This window comes from Lytechinus variegatus, chromosome 2 (assembly GCF_018143015.1).
Source record: "Lytechinus variegatus isolate NC3 chromosome 2, Lvar_3.0, whole genome shotgun sequence".
NCBI classification, from domain to species: domain Eukaryota; kingdom Metazoa; phylum Echinodermata; class Echinoidea; order Temnopleuroida; family Toxopneustidae; genus Lytechinus; species Lytechinus variegatus.
This window is the reverse complement of record NC_054741.1, coordinates 82,398,337-82,420,030: the sequence shown is the minus strand read 5'-3', so window position 1 is coordinate 82,420,030 and position 21,694 is coordinate 82,398,337. Positions and strand designations below refer to the sequence as shown.

The 21,694-nt window shown below is 35.0% G+C and overlaps 2 protein-coding genes across 7 annotated transcripts in view; both read right to left on the bottom strand.

The window, feature by feature from the left end:
* Positions 1 to 5,535, bottom strand: part of LOC121409269 (fibropellin-1-like) — a 36,427-nt gene extending 30,892 nt beyond the window's left edge. For all 6 annotated transcript variants that reach the window (XM_041601152.1, XM_041601155.1, XM_041601156.1 and 3 more), the window contains exons 1-3: positions 4,512 to 5,535; positions 3,391 to 3,628; positions 2,311 to 2,372 (exon numbers count right to left, since the gene is read on the bottom strand). In XM_041601152.1, the coding sequence (XP_041457086.1) occupies positions 2,311 to 2,372; positions 3,391 to 3,628; positions 4,512 to 4,737 (526 nt within the window). In that variant the 5' untranslated portion in view covers positions 4,738 to 5,535. The remainder of the gene's footprint in view (positions 1 to 2,310; positions 2,373 to 3,390; positions 3,629 to 4,511) is intronic.
* Positions 5,536 to 7,419: 1,884 nt separating this feature from the next.
* LOC121409654 (defense protein l(2)34Fc-like) lies at positions 7,420 to 20,203 on the bottom strand. Its single transcript, XM_041601564.1, has 5 exons — positions 20,105 to 20,203; positions 19,400 to 19,644; positions 18,038 to 18,269; positions 14,207 to 14,268; positions 7,420 to 8,711 (listed from the first exon to the last, which is right to left on the bottom strand). The coding sequence occupies exons 2-5, from the start codon at positions 19,629 to 19,631 to the stop codon at positions 8,386 to 8,388; spliced, it is 852 nt and encodes a 283-aa protein (XP_041457498.1). The 5' UTR covers positions 19,632 to 19,644; positions 20,105 to 20,203; the 3' UTR covers positions 7,420 to 8,385.
* Between the last annotated feature and the right edge of the window lie 1,491 nt (positions 20,204 to 21,694).

Genomic DNA, 21,694 nt, shown 5'->3' with positions numbered 1-21,694 from the left:
AACCGCACGATACATCACCGTATCAACACCACCGCCATGTCGAAGAAAACTCCTGTGAACCCCACCTTTATATACCAATTCCTATAAACGTTGTCAATACGCCATTATACGGTAGCTGTAAGTTATAAACACGTTCAGTAAGTTTTGTGGTCGTCCGAGCACGTCTTCATACGTCAATATACGTTGGAGTTAAGTTACACATACGTTCAAAGCACGTTACTCATAGGTTAGAAGTAAGGTTTAGGGTACGCTGGACATTATCTCGACGTACATCGACTTATGAGTAACTTACGAGTAACGTGTGTCAACGTGTATCAACGATCGCGTAACTTGCCTACAACTTATGACCCGCGTATGCGGGACGTATGAGCCATACGCTGGCATACGTCGAAAAATTTTGTGCTTGCACAAAATTTTTCGACGACCTCGCCGTATGACGACGTACACCAGCGTGTTTTAGCGTACTCTTAACGTATGCAAAACTTACCCGTAACGTTTTCGACGTACGCCAGCGTATTCGCCAAATTCCTCATACGTCGGGCATACGCTATCTGAAACGCCAAGGTGTGACAGCGCCTTGAAGGAAGAAATGACCAAGAGTAGTTCTGCGTCTGCCAAAGTGTGTTAGTGTGGGTGGGTGTGTGAATGTGTTAAGTTAACATATACAGAAATGGGATGATCTAAAGGTGAATAGGGAAGTGAATGTGAACAGGTATGATGTGATTACATATTGTGTGATGCGAGTGTAAATCTGTGAATGTTGGTGTTGGAAGGATGCAAATTTCTTTCTATTTCTTGGAGCAATTTGATTTGCAGCTCCTCGTTATTGCGAGGTCTACATAGAGGGTCGTGTTCTTTTATGGTTTTCTTAGTATACTAGAATATTTTTAGGCATTTCATTATCCTGTTATTTGCTTCAGTGGTTGCTCAATTATTTTGCGGACTGTTGTTAACACTTAATGAATATCTGTAAAACTTCGTTGTAATTACTTACCTTGAGTTTATGTAATTGATTTGAGATGAAATCCTGAATGAAAACATGTTGAAGAAAAGGGTGCATGTAAGTGTGTGGGCATCAATAATCTCGCATTTCCTCTCTCTCCCTCTTAATCTTTCTGCTATTTGAGGCTTGCCAGTACTAACTATTTTTCCAAGTAGGAAGTGGAGGTGCCGTGGCCGAGTGGTTTAAGGCGCCTGGCTATAAGTCAGGGGTTCGATCCCCGGCAGCGGCACCTATGCCCGTGAGCAAGGCATTTAATCTGCAATGCTCTTTTATCCTGCTTTCAAATAAATGAAAATGCTATATGCATTCTTGGTAACTAGGTGTGCACTTTAAAAAAAAAATGCATGGCAAAGTTAGTATGATGGTAAATTTGCGACGGGGCCCAGGACAGGAATTTTGATGTTGTTACCCTCTTTTTTGAAATTATTTTTTATTTTTGTATTTTCAAAAATTCTAGGATCTGGCAAAAATTACTCGGTCATGGTCAAAGCTGTTTAAAAAAGTACACCGAGACGCTGCTCACATTACAAACACAATGGGCAATATGGTTTTTAAAAAGTCTGCACAAATCGAGGCCGATGACAATTTGTGGAACGGCGACATTTTCTGCTGCGTCAGACGTGCATAAATATATGTTTAACAGTTGACGCTAACAATGCTTTTTATATGAAGTGAGATTCAATATTCCAGATTCAAGGTATTCATTGTTTATTGGAAATAAAACAATGCTTTTTTCATTTCAGGGTATATAAGCTACGTCATATGATCAACATAGATAACATGGTAAAAAATGTAAAAAAAAATGTATGTAATGTATTGATCACATATATTTGAGATATTCGTAATATAATACTATTAGTCCTTCTTAAGAAAGTAAATCAGAAAATCACATCCATCTCACCTGTCTCTATTTTTTCAAGGTGTAAGTAAACCGCGACAAATAAATCATTTTCTTTCAGGCATAAATCAGTGCAAGCACTGGAGAAGTTCTATTATATTTGACGATATCACAATGAAAATAGTGATATTGGATGAATTTCTTTTCGAGTTTCTCTTTCATTTTTAGTTCGGTATCGTTTGTTTCTTTCAAACATGGACTCCGCCTACCGTGATAAGGTACCCAAGTTTATACTAAGGGTGGCGCCAGAATATTATGATAACAGGACGCAAAATTAGCTAAAAGTGACGTCATAATTTCTTATGAGTATAGATAAGGTATTACAGGGTATATTATCTTCATTCTTTCCCCATTTTCTCCCTCTTTTGACTCTTTTAATCCTTGTATGTAGCCTCTAGCTTTTACCTACCTTGAATAACTGATGACGTCACATTTACCCAGAAAGTGCTAAACTGTTGAACAAAGGTTGCTCTGTTAATACAAAAAACATTAATTTTCAATCAGTAAGCACTCTTGTCCACTAACTCGGAATAATTTCGTCTTATTTGTTTTTCACATTGAAGTCATAATTCTAGAAATACTATTTGCTTCATTCTTTATTAGTTGGGAAATAAAATATGCTTGAAGTTTTAAGTTATTGAATTAAGGAAAGGAAGAAGTTCACCTTTTCTATACATAGCCTAAATTCTTGATTGCTGTTTCATGTAACAATGAGGCATAATGCTATAGATTTTAAACTTTCCTTTCGATTTCGATGAAATGTTATCTCCTTTGCCTTGTTTTTACCATGTATACGATAGACATAACAATTAAATTTGTTCGACAAAATATAGTAACACCCAAATGATTATCCACGGATATGATAATAACAATTATTATCCAAAGTATTTATCATAATATTGTCGAATCTCTCTTTAAGTATATTCATTTAAATGGAAATTATGATGGATTGTACAGCAAATGGGGAGATAGAAAAAACAAAACAAATTGGAGTATAAGGCTGTAACATGTAAGGGGATGGGAGAGAATTGAAATGAACAAGATCCTCGAAACAGACTGACCTGTGTGTGTCATATTGTTGCTTCTATCACGACTACAATTATCAATACAATAGCAGCATATTCGGGGTGTGATAATTCACAAGTCACAAGGGCGGGTCCAAATATTTTCCAGAGTGCCTATTATCAACATAACTACTGCTGAATTCATTATTAGGCCTACAAATAAAGATCTAGTCATATTTTGGATCAGACAAGACATGGGGAATGAACGTTTTGGCTAGTTCGTTTTTTATGTCGTATTTATTCATTCATTCGTTCATTTATTAATATAATCAATACTTAGTTATGCAATTGTGTATAAAGGGGATGATACCATTAACTATCAATACACTTAATTCGATAATATATTCGATAGTATATAACATATATCAATACTATAACACTGTTTCTGCCAAATTTCTTAACAAGTGTTCGTTCAAAATACTTACGCGATGAAAATATCACTGGCCTCACCACTTGGTGGTATCCATAGAAAGGAGATACTTAAATCTTTCAAATCGCTGTTTTGATGGGTGACAGCGTTGTTGCTTTGACCGCATGAGACTGTCTGGAAGTTTTGTGAGTCCGTTACTGACCATGAACCGACGATATCGTTGGAGCCCACTCGTCGGGCCAGGAGGAGAATACCTTTGAATTGTCCAGCGCCTTGAGCAGTACTGATTGTTACTAAACAAAGTCATTATGAACAAATTAATGATTTATCAAAGAAAAAATACTGCTTCCTTATGTTATCAATATGAATATCTTTCCTCTGATGTGATCCAACTATAGGTTATCTCGAAATATAATACAAATTAATAGAAATCATATATCCTGCTTCCCTGACTTTTCCTGTCATCAAAGAGCAAATGAAGGGTGCCAAAGTTTCACAATTCTTGCTCTGGCCTGTTTTAGGCCTAATTTTTTTTAGGGGGACAATTTGTCAAAAGTTTAGTTTTCGCTGACAAAAAATAATTCTAGGGGGCGGGGGTAAGGGGCTTCGGTCTCGCAGACTCCGAGTCCCTGTTTATTTGTTATCGAAAAACATAATCCATCTGTATAATATCCAGCCTCATGATCTTTTCTTTTCGAAAGAATTACTGTTTAGATACCAGAATATACTTCAAATACCAGTCTACTTTCTTATAATCACCCGTACCATTTTGTAAGTATTTGGTGACCCCCCCCCCATACCATAAACGCGTCCTATGGAAATGTCCTTCTTAACCACTAAAGAGATTTTGGTAGGCTTTACTGACATTTGTTTTAAATTTTCAATCGCTATTAAATGTTTAAATGCACCAAGCGAAGATAGCAAAAAAGAATGTGTCATTAATATTTATTAAAAATTAAGAGAGAGCACGTCGAAATGAATACAAGTCTAAAAAATTCCTGCCACTTTCAACTAAGTATTTCCATTAATCTGAATAGATGTAACCTATTTAACCATCTTACCTCAATATCTCTTGGAAAATCTAATCAAAAGTACTCTAAGAAATTTGCGAAATGGAAGAAATTAATGCTTTACATGAAAATGTAGGTATAATATAATCACATCAGTCGTACTAACCTGTCAGCGGTTGAGAAGGTGTGTAAGTATTACCATTAACAATGATGGCATACGGGCTTAAATCCCGAAGAGGGTCTGAAAAGTGCTGTGGTGTCATTGTACTACAAACATCTGGGTTCATCGTGACTGGAGCCCCAGTGGATCGGGCCCCAACACAGTGATAGTTCAACAAATAAGCGAAGAAAATGCCATTTAATAAGGCTATGAATCCATCTCTTGGCGCCATATTCAACCTTGTCACTTAAACCGGTCGTGCTGAAGAGAATTAGCTTCTAACGTGCCCAGTGGCAGTTTCGCCTCCGTTGTTTAACCTTCAACGATAGAACATCTTGCTCGTTGGTATATAAATATAGATATTGTTATTCTATCCTTGATATATTTATATATTTCGGTCAGACTTTCGTAAGATGCTGTGGGAATTTTCTTTCTTCCAAATAAACATAACGAAGGCAGATAAACCTGAAAATATTTCGTTTTGAAGGCATTCGAAGCCTAAGATTTTGAGGGCATCTTCTATCTAGTTATCAATTTCATTAGTTCTTATTCTTCATCTTTCTTTGATCCATCGATCCACATGTTTTTAGAACCTGCACATATTGAACAGTTGAACGGTATGTCATTATTGACATTTCAACATCACCATCGCCTCAACCACCACCTTACCACTCTCGCCGTCGTCTCTTAATTATTTCTTCCTTCCTCCCATGATCGTTCCATTCTTCTTTCCTACGTTCATCGTTAATTCCTTCCTTCAGTTTAATTATACAGAGCTTTAAATGAAGTGACACAAAAATCACCTCGCCTCAGCAGTGCTTTATTTATCGTTAAATGTCCACGGATCAGCTTGCTTTGGATAAATTATTAGTATATTCTCTTTCTCTCTCTCTTTGTTCAATTTAAAGATTACTGGATTGTTCTTATGGGCAAGTGATTTTTTTAACAGTCTAGGCTAATCTACCTAATTTGAATGAACCTTATGATTTACTTGAAATTATGCAGGCACGCTAGCTTGCTACGCCCAAACCCGATGGGGCCACTTACATTGACGAGTGGATACCATGCGCGACCAAAAAAACACGTAAAAAGGATGTCTTTTTCACGATAGGGCACGTTACGTACGTAACGTGATAAGGGTGTCAAAAACACAAAAATAATGAAAAAAAGGGTATCTATTTCGCTAGGAAAATTACGTGTTTAGGGTCGAATTTGCCGGGATGATAAAACCAAATTAAAATGTTTTATAAAGGATGTCCTTTTTGCCCCAACACTTCGTGTTTAGAGTCCGATTTGCGCGAGGTGTTGAAGGTGGGGTCGTACTAAACCACTTGAATAAGGTAAAGCCGACGACCGAAGGACCCGTAACAATAAAACATTCCTGTACTTGTTTAGGGGTTCATTTCAGGGAATATTTGCCAAGAGTATCGTTTTGTTTCCAATACTTGTTAAGGGTAGGGTTTCACACGCCAATACTTCTTAAGGGGTGCATTTTCAGAATATAGAAATTACGTGTTTAGGGTGCTTTTCGAGACCCCATGGTCGCGCATGGTATCCACTCGTGAATGGAAGTGGCCCCCCCGGGCCCAAACACATTGTCTTTAACCGTTGTTGTCGTAGACTGAGCACGACGAAGCACGATCGATGTTCTTGTTGTCACAGTCCAAGGCACATGTGTTAAAGAAAACAGTGCTGTAATAAGTTCAAACCGCCTACATGTCATAGACAAGTATTTGCTGTAGGCATATATTTTTGTTTCAATGACTATGACAATGCGTCATGTCATTCAGCATTGCAATTTGTATCTTACCTTTGGTTAAATGATAGGAAAATAGAATAGTGTGGATGGAATGATATCAAAAGAGTGCTATATGATACAGACAGATTGCTTTTCTGTGGCGTAATGAGTCACGAAGAATTGACGGGCCAAACATGGCGTATCCGGGCTTTATTAAAAATAAATTTGCAAGCGAGCAAAAATTTGATCATTTTAATACAAAAATCTAATTTCGGAATAGATCTTGACGCAATATTCGGAAAATAATATATCACCATACTCAACAACAGTACGCTGAATTGATAATAAATCAAAAATATACATTATAGACAGTGTAATTTTTGCTACATATATTATCGATACTTCTGGATTACTTTCATTCTTTTATTTAATATTATTATTTATTATTCCGTTGCTATCATTATTGTTCAATTCATCATGACATCCTACAGTTCACAAGTATTTTATAACACATGGGTATATGACATACCATTCCTAATAAGTGATAAAATCTACAAATTCTTTATTTATTGGTGTTACCATTTCATTAATAATACGAGTATCAATATTATCAAAATCATCTGCTCTCTATGTAGATCATAATGCTACTTAAATCAAACTAGTATTTCTACCTACTATTAGAACGCATTTTTTTCCTAATCAAGATAAATTGTGCCTCAACCCAAAAATTGTCATGACAAAATTGCAATTGGTTCATCATTCTAGGAAATTAATATATTGATTTATACTTTCTGGTACACGATATAGCCAAAGCATGTATTTCAAATTTGAATCAGTGGTAAGTATTGGTGTTTTGTTGATTTTGGGACATTTGACTTTGACTTTTAAAGTGATGGGTTAACATTGGTTTCACTTTTAAAAAATCTGAGCTAGAAGGTCATACTTGTCACCTGTGTCTGTGATATGTGACAAAAATGAAGCCCAGAAAAAATTGCGTTCAAAAAGGATTATTTAGTGCTTCAAAAATTGAAATATAAAGTGACCGGAAACACCATCTTAATTTTATCCCATACACTTATGTGTACTATTTAGGCGTCTCAGACGCCTTTTTACAAAATCGGGGTTTGCCTTGTAGTTTTAGCTTTTCATTCTCAATAATGGTTGTTTTCTGGGTTTATTAGTTCTAATACATGCACTTGTACACATGTTTCATCTTGGTTTGAGAATTTTTTAAATCGGCTGCTCACAATACCCGGTTTAACAAAGAAATTAGCAAAGTTTTTGCTGTGCTTAAATGTTTACACGTACATGTTCAACATGGTTGTAACTCTAAAATATCTGTGTGCTACATGTTCACCTCTTCAAATCATATTTGTGAAATCTTTATAAAGGATCCTTATTACAGTATTAAGTAGTTAAAGTAAAATAAATTTGTTTGTTATGGATAATGGGAGATTAAAAATAATCAAAATTAAAGTGAACAAAAGTGTTCAACATGAGATTATGAAAGGCCAAGTAGAAACGGATTCGATACCAAAGCAATATTTTCAGAAGTTGATATGGCTTGATACCACTTTTCTATTTCTATTTAAGGCTGCTTAGTGATACTTGATGGAAAAATATGGAAATATTTTTTTTCCAGATCTTTAGCTAACAAACCTTTAATTGTGGGCATATTTTCTATTGTAGCTTAATACACGAACATTTTTTTTTATTCTTTAAACTCGTTTATATATCTTTGTTTATGTTACTTCCTTGATAGACTAAATCTCTATCTTTTGCATATAAACAATTATTCTTAATCTGAAGCACTATATTAGTTTATGTTTTTCAAGTTCATCACAAGTCTGTTTTAGTTTTTTTCATTAATTTGTTTGATCTGATCCCATTTCAAGAAAAAGTTCAATTCTCTCTTCATTTTAATGGATTGAACTTAATTTTTTTCAGGATCGCCCTTTCCCAAATATTCGTTTCTTCCCCTCTGTAATAAATGAAATGTTGTAATAGAAACGGGATAATAAAGTTAAACTTTGACAAAGAAGTTGTGACACAAAAAAAGAACAACAACAAATAGAAACTTATGCTACGTCTTACTATACAAGAGATTAATCCTGTCCATATGAAGTATTCTGTCAATAGGTTTCAAGCGATGATCAACTTGCTTATTACAAGGACAAGTCCTAAAGCCGAAATTGTGAGTATTGAGCTGTACGAAAGGATTGATCCTTCGCCTTCAGTCGTCATCGAATCTCCAGGTGGCATGGTTGTCATTGAGTTCCCTTCTTCGGTGGTCATTGAATCTTCAGTCGAGTTGGTCATGGAATCTCCAGTCGAGTTGGTCATTGAATCTCCAGTCGAGGTGGTCATTGAATCTCCAGTCGAGGTGGTCATTGAATCTCCGTTCGAAGTGGTCATTGAATCTCCGTTCGAGGTGGTCATTGAGCCCCCTTCTCCAGTGGCCATAGAATCTTTTGCATTGAAATGAAGAAAAATCACAAATAATAATCTTTATTCAGTTTACTAAACGTAACTTAATTGGACACGTAATATATCCCTCAAACGTGATCTGGGGAAATTATCGGAATCAGAATATGAATATTTTGGGTCGCGGGGAAGGGAACACTGATGTTCCAATCGCGTTAAGATCTCCGTTCCACCAGTGTAAAAACGAGTGTGCAAAATATTCAATTTTAATGTATGTCTGCTGTAAGTGAAGTCTATAATGGGACCTAGCTGATCGTAGCTAGCGAAGGATACACCGACTCTTGGATTTATTATTAGTTCATCTACTTTTTCTATAATATGTGGTAATGAGTAAATGACTATTATAAGTGCTAACAGTTCAGTGAATGCTACAGGAGTGACAGTCAACCTGTCCAAAACGTCAAGTCTACTCTCCTGCTCCTGCTACCACTCTACTCGCCGACTCAAACCAGCCTTCTCTCATCTACTCAAGCTTACCTACTACTCAGCTTTCCACTCCTTCTAGTTTGGGGTCCTTTTCAGAACAACACTCATTTCGAAAATAATACCCTACTTTCAATCCTCCACTTTCCCGCCTTTTCCAATTCACCTCCGATTATCAACTCCTCAAAAATAGTTTGGAAATCTGACTTTGATCGATAATCCCTCCTCGGTTTTAGTGAATATTAATGTGTATTTGATATTGCTAAATAGATCATTTAATTTTCTTTAAAATGATACCCTACATGATATGATTATGGTTCACATGGAGGTGCAGTGCCTTGAAATGTGGGGCAAGGTCAAAATTCTAAAGTTGCAAAATGACTCAATTTTGAAAGTCACTGTCCCTTTTTCGTGCTGATGAGTGAGTTTCGGCACTTTCTTCTAATTGTTTTCATGCACCTTAACATCAACATTAACATGGAATCAAACACACCTCTGCACAAGCGAGCAAACAAACAAACATGCATGGGTATTTCAAACCACGACTCAAACCATGTTATCTCACAGACACTACATAATCCACAACGAAACATACAAAATGAAGAAGCGGGGATTGATCTCAATGGATTTTCATCTCTATTGACTATGATGACACAGACAAAAGAATCATGTTCTGTATTAACCCTTCATGACTATTTCTGCTCGTTTTGCTGCTTTTCAATTCAGACCTCTTCCAACACAAAATCCTGCTCTTTTCATGATGGCATGATCATAGCAAGCATGGTATCATTTTAAAGAGAATTAAATGATCTTTTGAATGATGTAATATGCATTGTGTAATATTGGGAGTTGGGAGAAATTAATGGCCAAACTCCGATTTCCAAACTTTTTTTTATGGCGTGTGATATATATACTTTTCTTATCTCAGTCCCCGGTCCAGAAATATACACATGGTTTACCGTAAACCTCTTCCACAATCTGTAATATCATTTATAAAAATTTAAAAAGGGAAGTACCCAAAATACTACCCTGAGGAATTCCTATAGATAATTTATTTGTTTTATATTTTGTACCTTGAGAAAAAAAAACTACTTGTTTTCTGTCTGAAAGAAAGCTTTAAAAAGAGAGGAGTTCATTGTCAGAAATGTCATAATTATCCAGTTTAAAAAGTAATAGTTTATGGTCAATACAATCAAAACATTTAGAAATATCAGGAAACATGCACCAACCTTCTCTTTTTCATTAAAAGATTCGAACCAATCATTAATAATTCAGAATACTACGAAATAATTTACCAATAGAGCTTGAGAGGCATATATTTCAATTGTTTGCACGGTTGATTATTGAGGGTCATCTAAATAAAAAAAAGACCTCTGAAAAGAACCTTTAGGTTTAATGGATTTTCCAATCTTCAAAGGTCTCGGCATGTATAAAAAAAAACTTAAATCAAAGAAAATACCTGGTTGTGATGTTGAAAGCAGAAATATACCATTCTTACCAGTGTTAGCAAAAAAAATAGTCCTTGTAAGTGGAAACTTTCCTCCAAATGGTCACAATGTCATATAATACCATTATCCAAAGCAGGGTCTAAAACCCGCATACATTTGTAATTCCGAAGCTTCGTTATTCCGAAGGTTCGTTAATCTGAAAACGAAATGAGGTTCGTAATTCCAAAGGTTCGTTAATCCGAAAACGAAATGAGGTTCGTAATTCCGAAGGTTCGTTAATCCGAAAACGAAATGAGGTTCGTAATTCCGAAGGTTCGTTAGTCCGAAAACGAAATAAGGTTCGTTAATCCGAAAAGTAAATAAGGTTCGTATTTCCGAAAATTTAATTAATTAATTTTGGTAAAAAGAACGGTGTTCTTCTTGCAAGATAAGAGGATATTGCGCAATGATAAAATAACAACGATGATACATGTGTGTGTTGTGGCCAAAGCATGTATTGATTTAAAAATAGGCGCCTGGATCGAGCATACGCTTTATTTCGATTTTATCTGAGCAAATGATGCACAAGCAAATGGTTTAAAGATGCAGGGAATTATCAAGTTTGTTGGTCGTGTGCGAGTAACCTCCAGATAATACGATTTGTATTGGAGGAGATGTCATTTTTAATAAGAGCTTCTGCTGGTAATAAAAAAAGAAATAACACTAACGATGATCATAATAATCCCAAACGATGAACATAATAAAAATGGTGATAAAGAATATAAATGTTAATAAAATTTTATTGATCGTTACGCCTAGTGTTAACAATGTTAATCCTTTTTTCATATTTACAAAAAATGCTCGGATCTGTTAACTCCTATATGGGGGGTTGTGGACCAGTGGATTAGTCTTCTAAATATGAAACAGAGGGTCGTAGGTTCGAATCCCATTGCGTAATTTCCTTCAACAAGAAATGTATCCACACTGTGCCGCACTCACCCGGGTGAATGGGTACCCGGTATGAAGAAATTAATCAAATGCCTTCCTTTGGGCGCCTAGGCAGCCCAGCTAAAGCCATGGTAATAATAATAGCAGGGCCCACTGGGAGAATAGTTTTCAGAACTGAAATGGCTTCCCTTGGTAAATAATATCATTATTATTATTATTATTAATATTATTAATTATTATTATTATTATCATTATTGTCATCATCACGTCTTATTAGGCCTACATGAAATTTCCAAAGTTTGAGCTTGTGATTCGCTCGCAAAATCTCACAAGGATGGCCTTTTAACAGTAGCGAGTTTTATAACTTCAGATTAGATTTTGTTCCGAACCACATGCTTGCTACGCTTGCTCGCGAAATCTGAAAACCTAGATATATATCTTATCAATAAAAAATCAATTAAAAAAAACTTTGCTCAACTTAATTACTACCAAACGCACAACTTAACACAGATGATAATCTCATGGTGAAAATATCCATATTTTCAACAAAAAGTATAGCTCGCGCTTCGCGCTCGCGTTATTTAAAAATGGCTGATATCATTATTACATATTTACTTTACTTCATAGGAATAAAGCTAATTATTGGCTATAAGGACTACCCTGTTAAAGAAAGAAAGAAACAAAAACAAACTTTAAGCTGCCGATCGGGGGAAATTATGGATGAAATGAAAACATTTGCCCCCCCCCCTATTGGCGAAAGTTGGATCCACGGGGGGGGGGTAGTAGCTAGGGGGCACTTGTACCCCTAAAATAAATAACAGGGAAATGAAATTCCCTTTTTTCAAAATAAATACTCTTCAAAGTATACAGTTTATATTAATTTTCAGGAGAAGCTCTTATTAAAAAAGACATCCCCCCAATACAAATCCTGTTATCTGGAGGTTACTCGCACGCGGCCAACACACTTAATCCCCTGCATCTTTAAACCATTTGCTTGGGCAGCTATTGCTCAGATAAGATCGAAATTAATCGTATGCTTGATCCAGGCGCCTATTCTTAAATCAATACGTGCTTTGGCCACAACACACACATGTATCATCGTTCGTCATTTTATCATTGCATAATATCTTGTTATCTTGCAAGGACAACACCGTTCTTGTTACCAAAATGAATCAATTTCATTTTCGGAAATACGAACCTTATTTACTTTTCGGATTAACGAACCTTATTTCGTTTTCGGATTAACGAACCTTCGGAACAACGAACCTTATTTCGTTTTCGGATTAACGAACCTTCGGAATTACGAACCTCATTTCGTTTTCGGATTAACGAACCTTCGGAACAACGAACCTTACTTCGTTTTCGGATTATCGAACCTTCGGAACAACGAACCTTATTTCGTTTTCGGAATTACGCCACAAATGTTCGGATTAACGAACCCTTTTTCGTTTTCGGATTAACGAACATCGAGGTATAGGCAATTTACGTGCTTCGGAATTACGAACCTTCGGAATAAAGAATCTTCGGAATTAAGAACCTTCGGAATTACGAAGTGTAACCCTAAAACCAACCCTGCAAACTATCGAAGAATATGCCTCTCAAGCTCCAACGGTAAATAATTTTTTTTAGTATTTTAAATAAATGTTTGGTAAAATAACTTATGGATAATATGTTGGTTATTAACATAAGCATTATTGTAACTGTAGCTTTGAACGTTATTACAATATTTGAGAAACATGAAAAGTTGACAGATTTTTTTCTAAAGTATTACATTTCGGACTAAACAAAAAAGTGCTAGATGCCTAATGCCATGTTGTATTAATGCCATACTAAAAGAAATCCCCACTATGTTAAAAGCATATTTGAGATCTTGGGGAAATGTAATAAAAACATATGCTACCTCAGAGAATCAAAAGCAGAGAAAGTGACTTGAATTTTTTGAAATATTGCATAATTTTACAGATTTCATTTAATTAATGGGTGACAAGATGTGATAAAATACACAAGCACATCATGTATATAAATGACAGGGCCCATTCAAGAGAAAATAGATAGAGACACCCTCACACTAATATCCCATGCGTAAAACTTACTCCGACACCATAGAGATATATTGATAATTATATATCTGAGTTTGACACCAAAATACACCTAATATGCATATACCTACAGATTGTCAACGATTGATAACTCACCCACACACCACACGCACACTTCTAACACATACTCCTGAAAAACCTCTCTCAGTATACACACACACTCAACAGCTAATCTTGCCTTAGAGCCACACCTCGACCTTCACCCCATTCGGACTCATTCGATACAGGTGTAATATTGTAAAGGTTTTCTCATGATTTATTTTTGCTCTGTTGCACAGTAGCACAGCAATTTTCTCATAATCCCTGTTACACATACACAATATCAGCTCATATTATATCCCCCTTCTCCCCCCCCCCCCTCTCCACACACAACACACACACAACCTACCAATCCTCGGGCACCCTTACACACACACACCCACACATACTCCATAAAAGAAACATGATAGGTCCTTAAACTGTAGTACATTAATGCATTTCAAAAAATAGAACCAACGAAGGTGCATAATTATCCTTGTTAAAATGTGTATATGGCCAAATGATATGGAATGGTGATGTAAATCATGATAAAAAACCACTTACCTGAAATAACTGAAGATGTCACTTTAATCCAATATGTTTGGAAATCTTGTACAAAGGTGGCACTGGATAAAGAAAAGTCACATATATTTCAAGCTTCACCCAAACAACACAAATTTCATACCGTGCGTCCTTAAAGGTCAAGCCCACCTCAGAAAAATGTTGATTTGAATCAAAAGAGAAAAATCAGACAAGCATAATGCTAAAAATTTCATCAAGATTGGATGTAAAATAAGAAAGTTATGAGATTTTAAAGTTTCAATTATTTTTCACAAAATAGTTACATGCACAATTTAGTCACATGTAAATGAAAGAATCGATGATGTCCCTCACTCACCATTTCTTTCTTTTTTATTGTTTGAATTGTACAATATTTCAATTTTTACAGATTTGACAAAAAGGGCCAACTTGACTAAACCATAAAATGTTAAACAATTTCACATGTTCAGGGAGAAATGACAATGAGGAGAAAATTGAATATTTCATATAATAAAATAAAAAAAAAAATAGTGAGTGAGTGATGCCATCAGTTCTCCATTTGCAAACCAACCGGGGTGTGCCTATGATTGTTTTCTGAAATTAAGCAAAACTTTTAAGTTTCTTATTTTACACCCGATGTTAATGAAATTTTCAGTGTTATGCTTGTTGGATTATTTGTCTTTTTATTCAAATCAACTTAAAACAAATAAACAGAGAAACTTGGTAGTTTTTTAATCACAAATATATATCACATTCATAACAAAGAAACGATGCATCCCTTTAAATAAATGAAACATTAATATTTTAATGCTACAATCAATAAGTCAAATATCTTCAATATTTGGTTTTCATGGAAAGAGTGAATGGCTCGCTTTTGTATCCGGAGTTTTAGAAGAATTGCACAAGTCAAGAATCCCATGATGGAGATGAGGGGTCACTCGGAGTGAATACATTAGACCAGTGCTTCTCAACCTTTTTTTACTCGAGGACCACTTTGACTCTCAGATATTTTTCGAGGCCCACCTACCAAACTTAAAAAAAAGGGATATGACTACTTGTCTCGACTCAAAAATATCAATGTCTCGACAATTATAAAGAGCGTATTAGTGCGTAACTTTATGATCCTTTTCTGCAGTGGCGTAATGAACAAAAAAAAAATGACAGGGCTTGATATGGCGGACCTCGCACAATTAATAAAATGTTGCGAGTGAGCATGGCGAGCAAGCAAAAATTTTGACATTTTTATTACAAAAATCCAAGTTTGTAATAGATTTTGACACAATATTAAAAAACAATATCATATTTCACCCTTATCCCTGTCCTTTTCTCTTTTTTTCTTTCCTTTCCCTTTTTTCTAGGTCATGAAATATCTGGGGCCAAGAGCCCCCCCCATCTGTACGCAAGTGATCTGCTATGAATTAAATCCAGCATTTTTGCTCTCGAAACAGTCTGGCTTTCCTGCACTCTTCGGTGGTTTTATGTTTAGATGTCTCTGAAGCTCTAACGGTTTAAGCGCCTTATTTGACAATAACTTCAACACATTCGAAACAGATTGATTTTTGTTTTGCATTATTGCGCAGTTATGATAAATCCAAATTTAATGTAGGGTCATATTTTCTTACAGTTACCTTCTGAGAATTTTCAACCGTACATTTGTTGCGTCCATGCACCCTTTCGCTTTAAACACGGTCCATTTTGATGAAAGTATGTTTCGTGAAATTTGAACATAAAGCTCTTAAAGGACAAGTCCACCCATAAAAAAAAATTGATTCGAATAAAAAGAGAAAAATTCAACAAGCATAACACTGAAAATTTCATCAAAATCGGATGTAAAATAAGAAAGTTATGACATTTCAAAATTTTGCTTCATTTCACAAAAACAGTTATATGAACGAGCCAGCTACATCCAAATGAGAGAGTCGATGATGTCATTCACTCACTATTTCTTTTGTTTTTTTATTGTTTGAAATATGAAATATTTTGATTTTCTCGTCCTTGTCATGTGAAATGAAGTTTCATTCCTCCCTGAACACGTGGAATTCCATTATTTTAACATTTTGTGCTTCAGGCAAGGAGGTCCTAATCGTCAAATTCGTAAAAATTGAAATATTGTATAATTCAAACAATAAAAAACAAAAGAAATAGTGAGTGAGTGACATCATCAACTCTAACTATTTTGTTAAAAATAAGCGAAACTTTGAAATGTCATAACTTTCTTATTTTACATCCGATTTTGATGAAATCTTCAGCATTGTGCTTGTCTGATTTTTCTCTATTGATTCAAATCAACACTTTCCTGAGGTGGACTTGACCTTTAAGCACATTCGAAGCAATCAGTTTGAGAAATAAATGCATTTGCAAAGGTCCGGTGAATGGGCGATAATGAACTACATACACAATATGCATACATGAGGCCTGAGGTTCACATCAAAGTTAGATCGAAATCATCATACAATGTGTATGTATATCACAACATGCTATCTATGTGCCTTTAGCTTTGTTTGACCCACGGAGACTGATCAAACATACAATTTTCGGACATTAAATAGGCCTAAAGCATGTTAAATATACTATAATCCCCCTATTTTTTTTCTTCTCTGGAGCTTCTCGCGGCCCACCTGAGAGAGCTTCGCGGCCCACCGGTTGAGAAGCGCTGCATTAGACAATGGAATTTTTCGGAAATGAATGTTTTATACACTTTTTTCTATAATTCTAGTGTACAGTTCTATAATGGAATTAGCTCAAGAAATTAAAATGAGATTTCCAACAAAGATCACTATCAACATAAATTCATATAAGAATTTAGGACTTTAGGTACTTTGGTAAGCATGCTATCATTAAAAGGTCAGATATTTTCATAGTGCGGTTAAAAAAATCACACTTGTTTTTTGCTGTTTTTTTTTTATTTTTCAGAAAATGTGTTAACATGAATCCAGGACTGAACGAGGAAAAATTCTTTATTTACTCATATCTACTGAACTATAATAGGCTATCACTGAGTTACTCAGCAAAGTATTGAAAAAACGATAAGCATGGTTATATAAGTATAATCAGTTTTTGAAATCATAAATGCATAAGAATAAACAAAATTAGGCATCGAATGTAGCCTTGTGGGATTCCACATAAAGCAAATTTTTACCCTGAGTCACAACTTTTTATTCTTAACTAATGTTTTCTACGAGTTAAATAATCAGTGAATCAATCGATGGCTTGCCACTAATATCGCAACGATGTAATTTGAAAATTAACCTTAATGATTAATAGAGTTAAAAGGTTTTTCGAGACACGATGTCTATTGCATGAGCTGTTTCATCAATAAAACAAAATAATGCACTAGTTGTAAAGTGGTATTTCCTGTAAACAAACTGATTTTCAGATAGAATCTTATATTTAATAAGAAAATCACGGTTGTGCGTGTAAACCAACCTTTTAGTTTCAAGAATTTTATCTCTCTTTGTAATTAATGAATTACTTTCATTTGTTGTGATTTTTTTATTTTTGTTTACATTTTCACGAAACACACATTAACTCAAGACGAAACGTAATCTGATGGTGAAAATTTGTTGCACCCATAATTCCCTTTTGGCAGATAAGAGGGGTTTTTTTCTCGTTCGCCCCCAAATATATAAGTTTTATGAAATATGAACACCTATATACGTCACTTAGTTATCGTTGTGTATATTACATGCTATTTTTAAAGTCTTTATTTTCAATAATTTTAGCCTCGTTAATGATTATCATGTTGCTACTTTTATCGGTATCATGGTTGTTGAACGAAATACGCTACAGGTTGTTTTCTTGAGGGCCACCCTTGTTCCACATGATACACGGATGTATACTGATAATTATACTTACACTGCATAAACATTTTGTCCGCCCACATCGGGTGGAGTCCATGTAAAACTAACGGGCAGGGTCTTGGGGTTTGCATTCTTATGAGTAACAGCTTTGTTGTTGTTTCCGTTACACGATACAGTCTGGAAGTTGTCCGCGTCACTGACAGACCATGACCCAACGATTCCCTCTGTAACTGCATTACGCATTTGGAGCAGGAGCCCTTTCAAATTTGCACTTCCGCTGATTTCGACTTGGATGGAGATGAAAATGAAATTATGCCCTATTAAATAGTCTACTTCTATATCATGCAAGAATGAATTCTTAAATGCCAATACTTTTAATACTGCCTAAAATGTAAAAATAGGCCTTTGGAGAAATGTTACAGTATAGCCAGAAAAATGACCACCCACTTGTTTCAAGGAAAGGCTCCGAAGCGAGGGGGGGGGGCAGAGGAGGCACTTGCCTCCCTGTAAAATGGGGGATGGGAAAAGTTTTTTGCCTTCCCCTGTGCCCCTTTGAGTAAAAAAGAATCAATTATTTTAAAAATCATGTAAAAGCTGTAAGCTTTTCAGGTGAGTAAAATAGGAATCAGGTCTCGTTTCGCGCGCTTGCATTTTCATTTTAAGTTAAATACGGTTCCTATTCATGATTACAAAAACTACTCAGAATGTTTAATTTTCAGGTCTCACTAAATGAAGTATTCAAAAATTTGATCTTGCGCTTTTGCATGATTTATTTAGACCCTTTGAGATACCTCATCTTGTTTATTAGAATAAGGACTTCAGTCTTGGGTAAAGACTATCCTTCAATGCATTGAAAAAACTAAAGCAACAAAAAATAGCTTTAATTTACACTCTTACAACAATCTACAACCTTAAAACAAATCAGTCAAACTGACTAGACGAGTAGCCAGTTGTTTGCAACTGATGCCTAGTAACACTTCTGAATTATATTCTGGACAAGTCGGAATGAATTCTGTTCAAGTAAAACACGACTAGAAAATAGTTGAATATGACTAGAATAACAGTTACATCCAGCTGACCCTATTAACTGGTCATTTTTTACTGATTTGTTTTTAGAGTGTGGCGGTTGATAAATAGGGGAAAATGTGCATATAATACATTTTCCTCCTATATATTGGCAAAAGCTGGATCCACCCCTGGGGCTATAGGTCGGTCGCTTTGCTCCCTTGCCGATGATCTTCTACTAGGATTGTGCTCCCTTGAAGATTTTGCACTCATCATTCCTATCAATGTCATTCATTTATTTAAAATTATTCTATCAATTTAAATAATCTCTATTACTTACTAGGCACATTATTATTCATTTACTATTTATCCCGTCATAACCCTAGGACATAAAATACTAATCATATCTTACCAGTCATATCGACTCCGGGGGTATAATAGTCATTTTGTAGCATTATGGAATATGGACTTTCCGAAGTCTGCCCAGATGCATAATGTCCTGGTGTCATAGTCTCGCATATCTGATTATATTCATCAACAGGAGCACCGGTTGACCTGGAATGAACGACGGTATTCTCCAGGAGACATGAAAACAGGAGTGCTACAAGGATCCCTGCAGGTACACATCTCTTAGTGGCTATCATGTTTATTGCGTTACTGGGTCCGTTAAAATGGGAAAAGGAACACATCAACATATAAATTGCCTTAGATATACGTGTACTTTCAGTTGGTAGTTGCTAAATTCGTTCTTCTAACATGTGAAAAGAAAAGAATAGTCATTGAAAATAAGTACAATCATTTTAATTTCACTATATCAATTTCTTCCATGATATCCTAACCACGTACACCCAATATGGATCCCCTTTTGGAAGAGTAATAATTGCATTTCATCTACTTATTTCAAAACTGCAAGTCTATATCCAGCAAATGTTATTTTTCTGATAGGTTATGTAAAATTAGTTATTTCCAAAAAGAATCGTGATACGGTAAAAATGAAGAGACATTAACATGTAAGTGGTAAAAAAAAAGTTATAAAGAGGAGTTAATTTCCTTTTTCGAGAAGAAAATGCTTATTAGTAAATAACTATATCATATTTCCTGGATTGTATTGACTCACCTAAATTAAAAACAGTGTGGATACGCCAAGAAACAGCAGCTTTGAATGTCCACTGCACTGGGTATGAAAGTAAGTTTCACCTCAAACAGATAGTGAAAATGTGTATATGAACCTTGAAATTTTTATATCTGTCGTCGGTTGCAAGCCTATTTTGCAATCAGAAAACCTGTCTCAAAAAATTTCTGCATGGATCGATGTGTTCGATTTTGTGAGCGTAGTGCAGTAACCATAATAAAATAATAGTGATTGACACTTTAAGGTTTAAAGGGACAGTTGTTTATAAAATAAGGAAGAAACGTTGCCAGCATATGGAATTCATGTTAGAAGAACCATGCTGTAACAAGGCTTCACAAAGGCCTAACTTTAGAATTGATAGCTCTATTAATATTTTCGACCATGCATTCTTCTGCTTTTACCAAACTCAGTTAAAGGCACCATACGAATTTACATGTTAAACTGACAAATATATCTACCAATCGAAAGCTTATAGGCTACAATTATTTTCCATCGCTTGCCAGCTGAATATTCTGCTAAAATTGAATTAAAGGGCTTTGAAAATAGGTTCATCATGTGGGCCAGAATTAGCTGATAATCCGAGCGGAGTAAGCTTTTATAAGAATGTCACATTTTTAGATCTGAATTTCAAAAATATTTCAGCTGGCACTTCTCGCTGGCATCTATAATAGTAATACTAATGTATATTTCAAGTTAATAAAAAAAATGTATATTCACAAGTCAGTAATTTCGAGTATAAAAAACTTGTTTTTATTAACTTGAAAACATGCTTAAAATGTACTGTTTTCAGGTCAGAAAAAAAAACAAATCTTTGGGGCTTGGGACTCGCGCTCGCAAGGCGAATCATTAAGATAAATAGCGATCCTGTTTATGATTATAAGTACTAGAGAAATCCCGGACTAAATTTTTTAAAATGATTAGCTAGCGTTTCGAGCTCGCATTTTTTTTTCATTCACAGCTTACTCTGTATTAAAAACGTTCTTAAAACGTTCAGTTTTCAGAAAAGAATTATTTAAAAAAATCAGGTTGCGCTATGCTCTTATATTGGTGAATAAATGAAATATATATCATTTTCATTGGTTTGTTCAAACAGTCCTTAAAGGACAAGTCTACCCCAACAAAGAGCTGATTTGAGTAAAAAGAAAAAAATCCAACAAGCATACTGAAAATGTCATCAAAATCGAATGTAAAATAAAAAAGTTATGACATCTTAAAATTTCGCATAAATTCACAAATAAAGTTATATCCACATCCCGTTCGGTATGCAAATGAGTGGACTTATGAAATCACTCACTCGCAATTTCTTTTGTATTTTATTCATATGAAATATTCTTATTTCTCCTCATTGACCTGTGAAACAAAATCTTCTTTATCCCTGGACATGTGGAATTACAATTGTTTAATATTTTATCATTCAGTTATTGTAGGTCATCATTTTCTAATCTGTAATAATTGAAATATTGTATAATTCAAACAATAAAAAACAAAAGATATAATGAGTGAGGGAAATCATCAATTCTCTCATTTCCAAGTGACTAAATTGTGCATATTACTATTTTCTTGAAAATAAGCAAA

Bases quoted from the DNA above. Each gene is read 5' to 3' on its own strand.
- LOC121409654 (XM_041601564.1), bottom strand. From the start codon at position 19,631: ATGATAGCCACTAAGAGATGTGTACCTGCAGGGATCCTTGTAGCACTC. The intron at 14,269-18,037 runs GTAAGTATAATT...TTCTTTATCCAG, and splicing joins GGACAAAATGTTTATGCAGT to TGCCACCTTTGTACAAGATT. The intron at 8,712-14,206 runs GTAAGTGGTTTT...TCAATGCAAAAG, and splicing joins GACATCTTCAGTTATTTCAG to ATTCTATGGCCACTGGAGAA.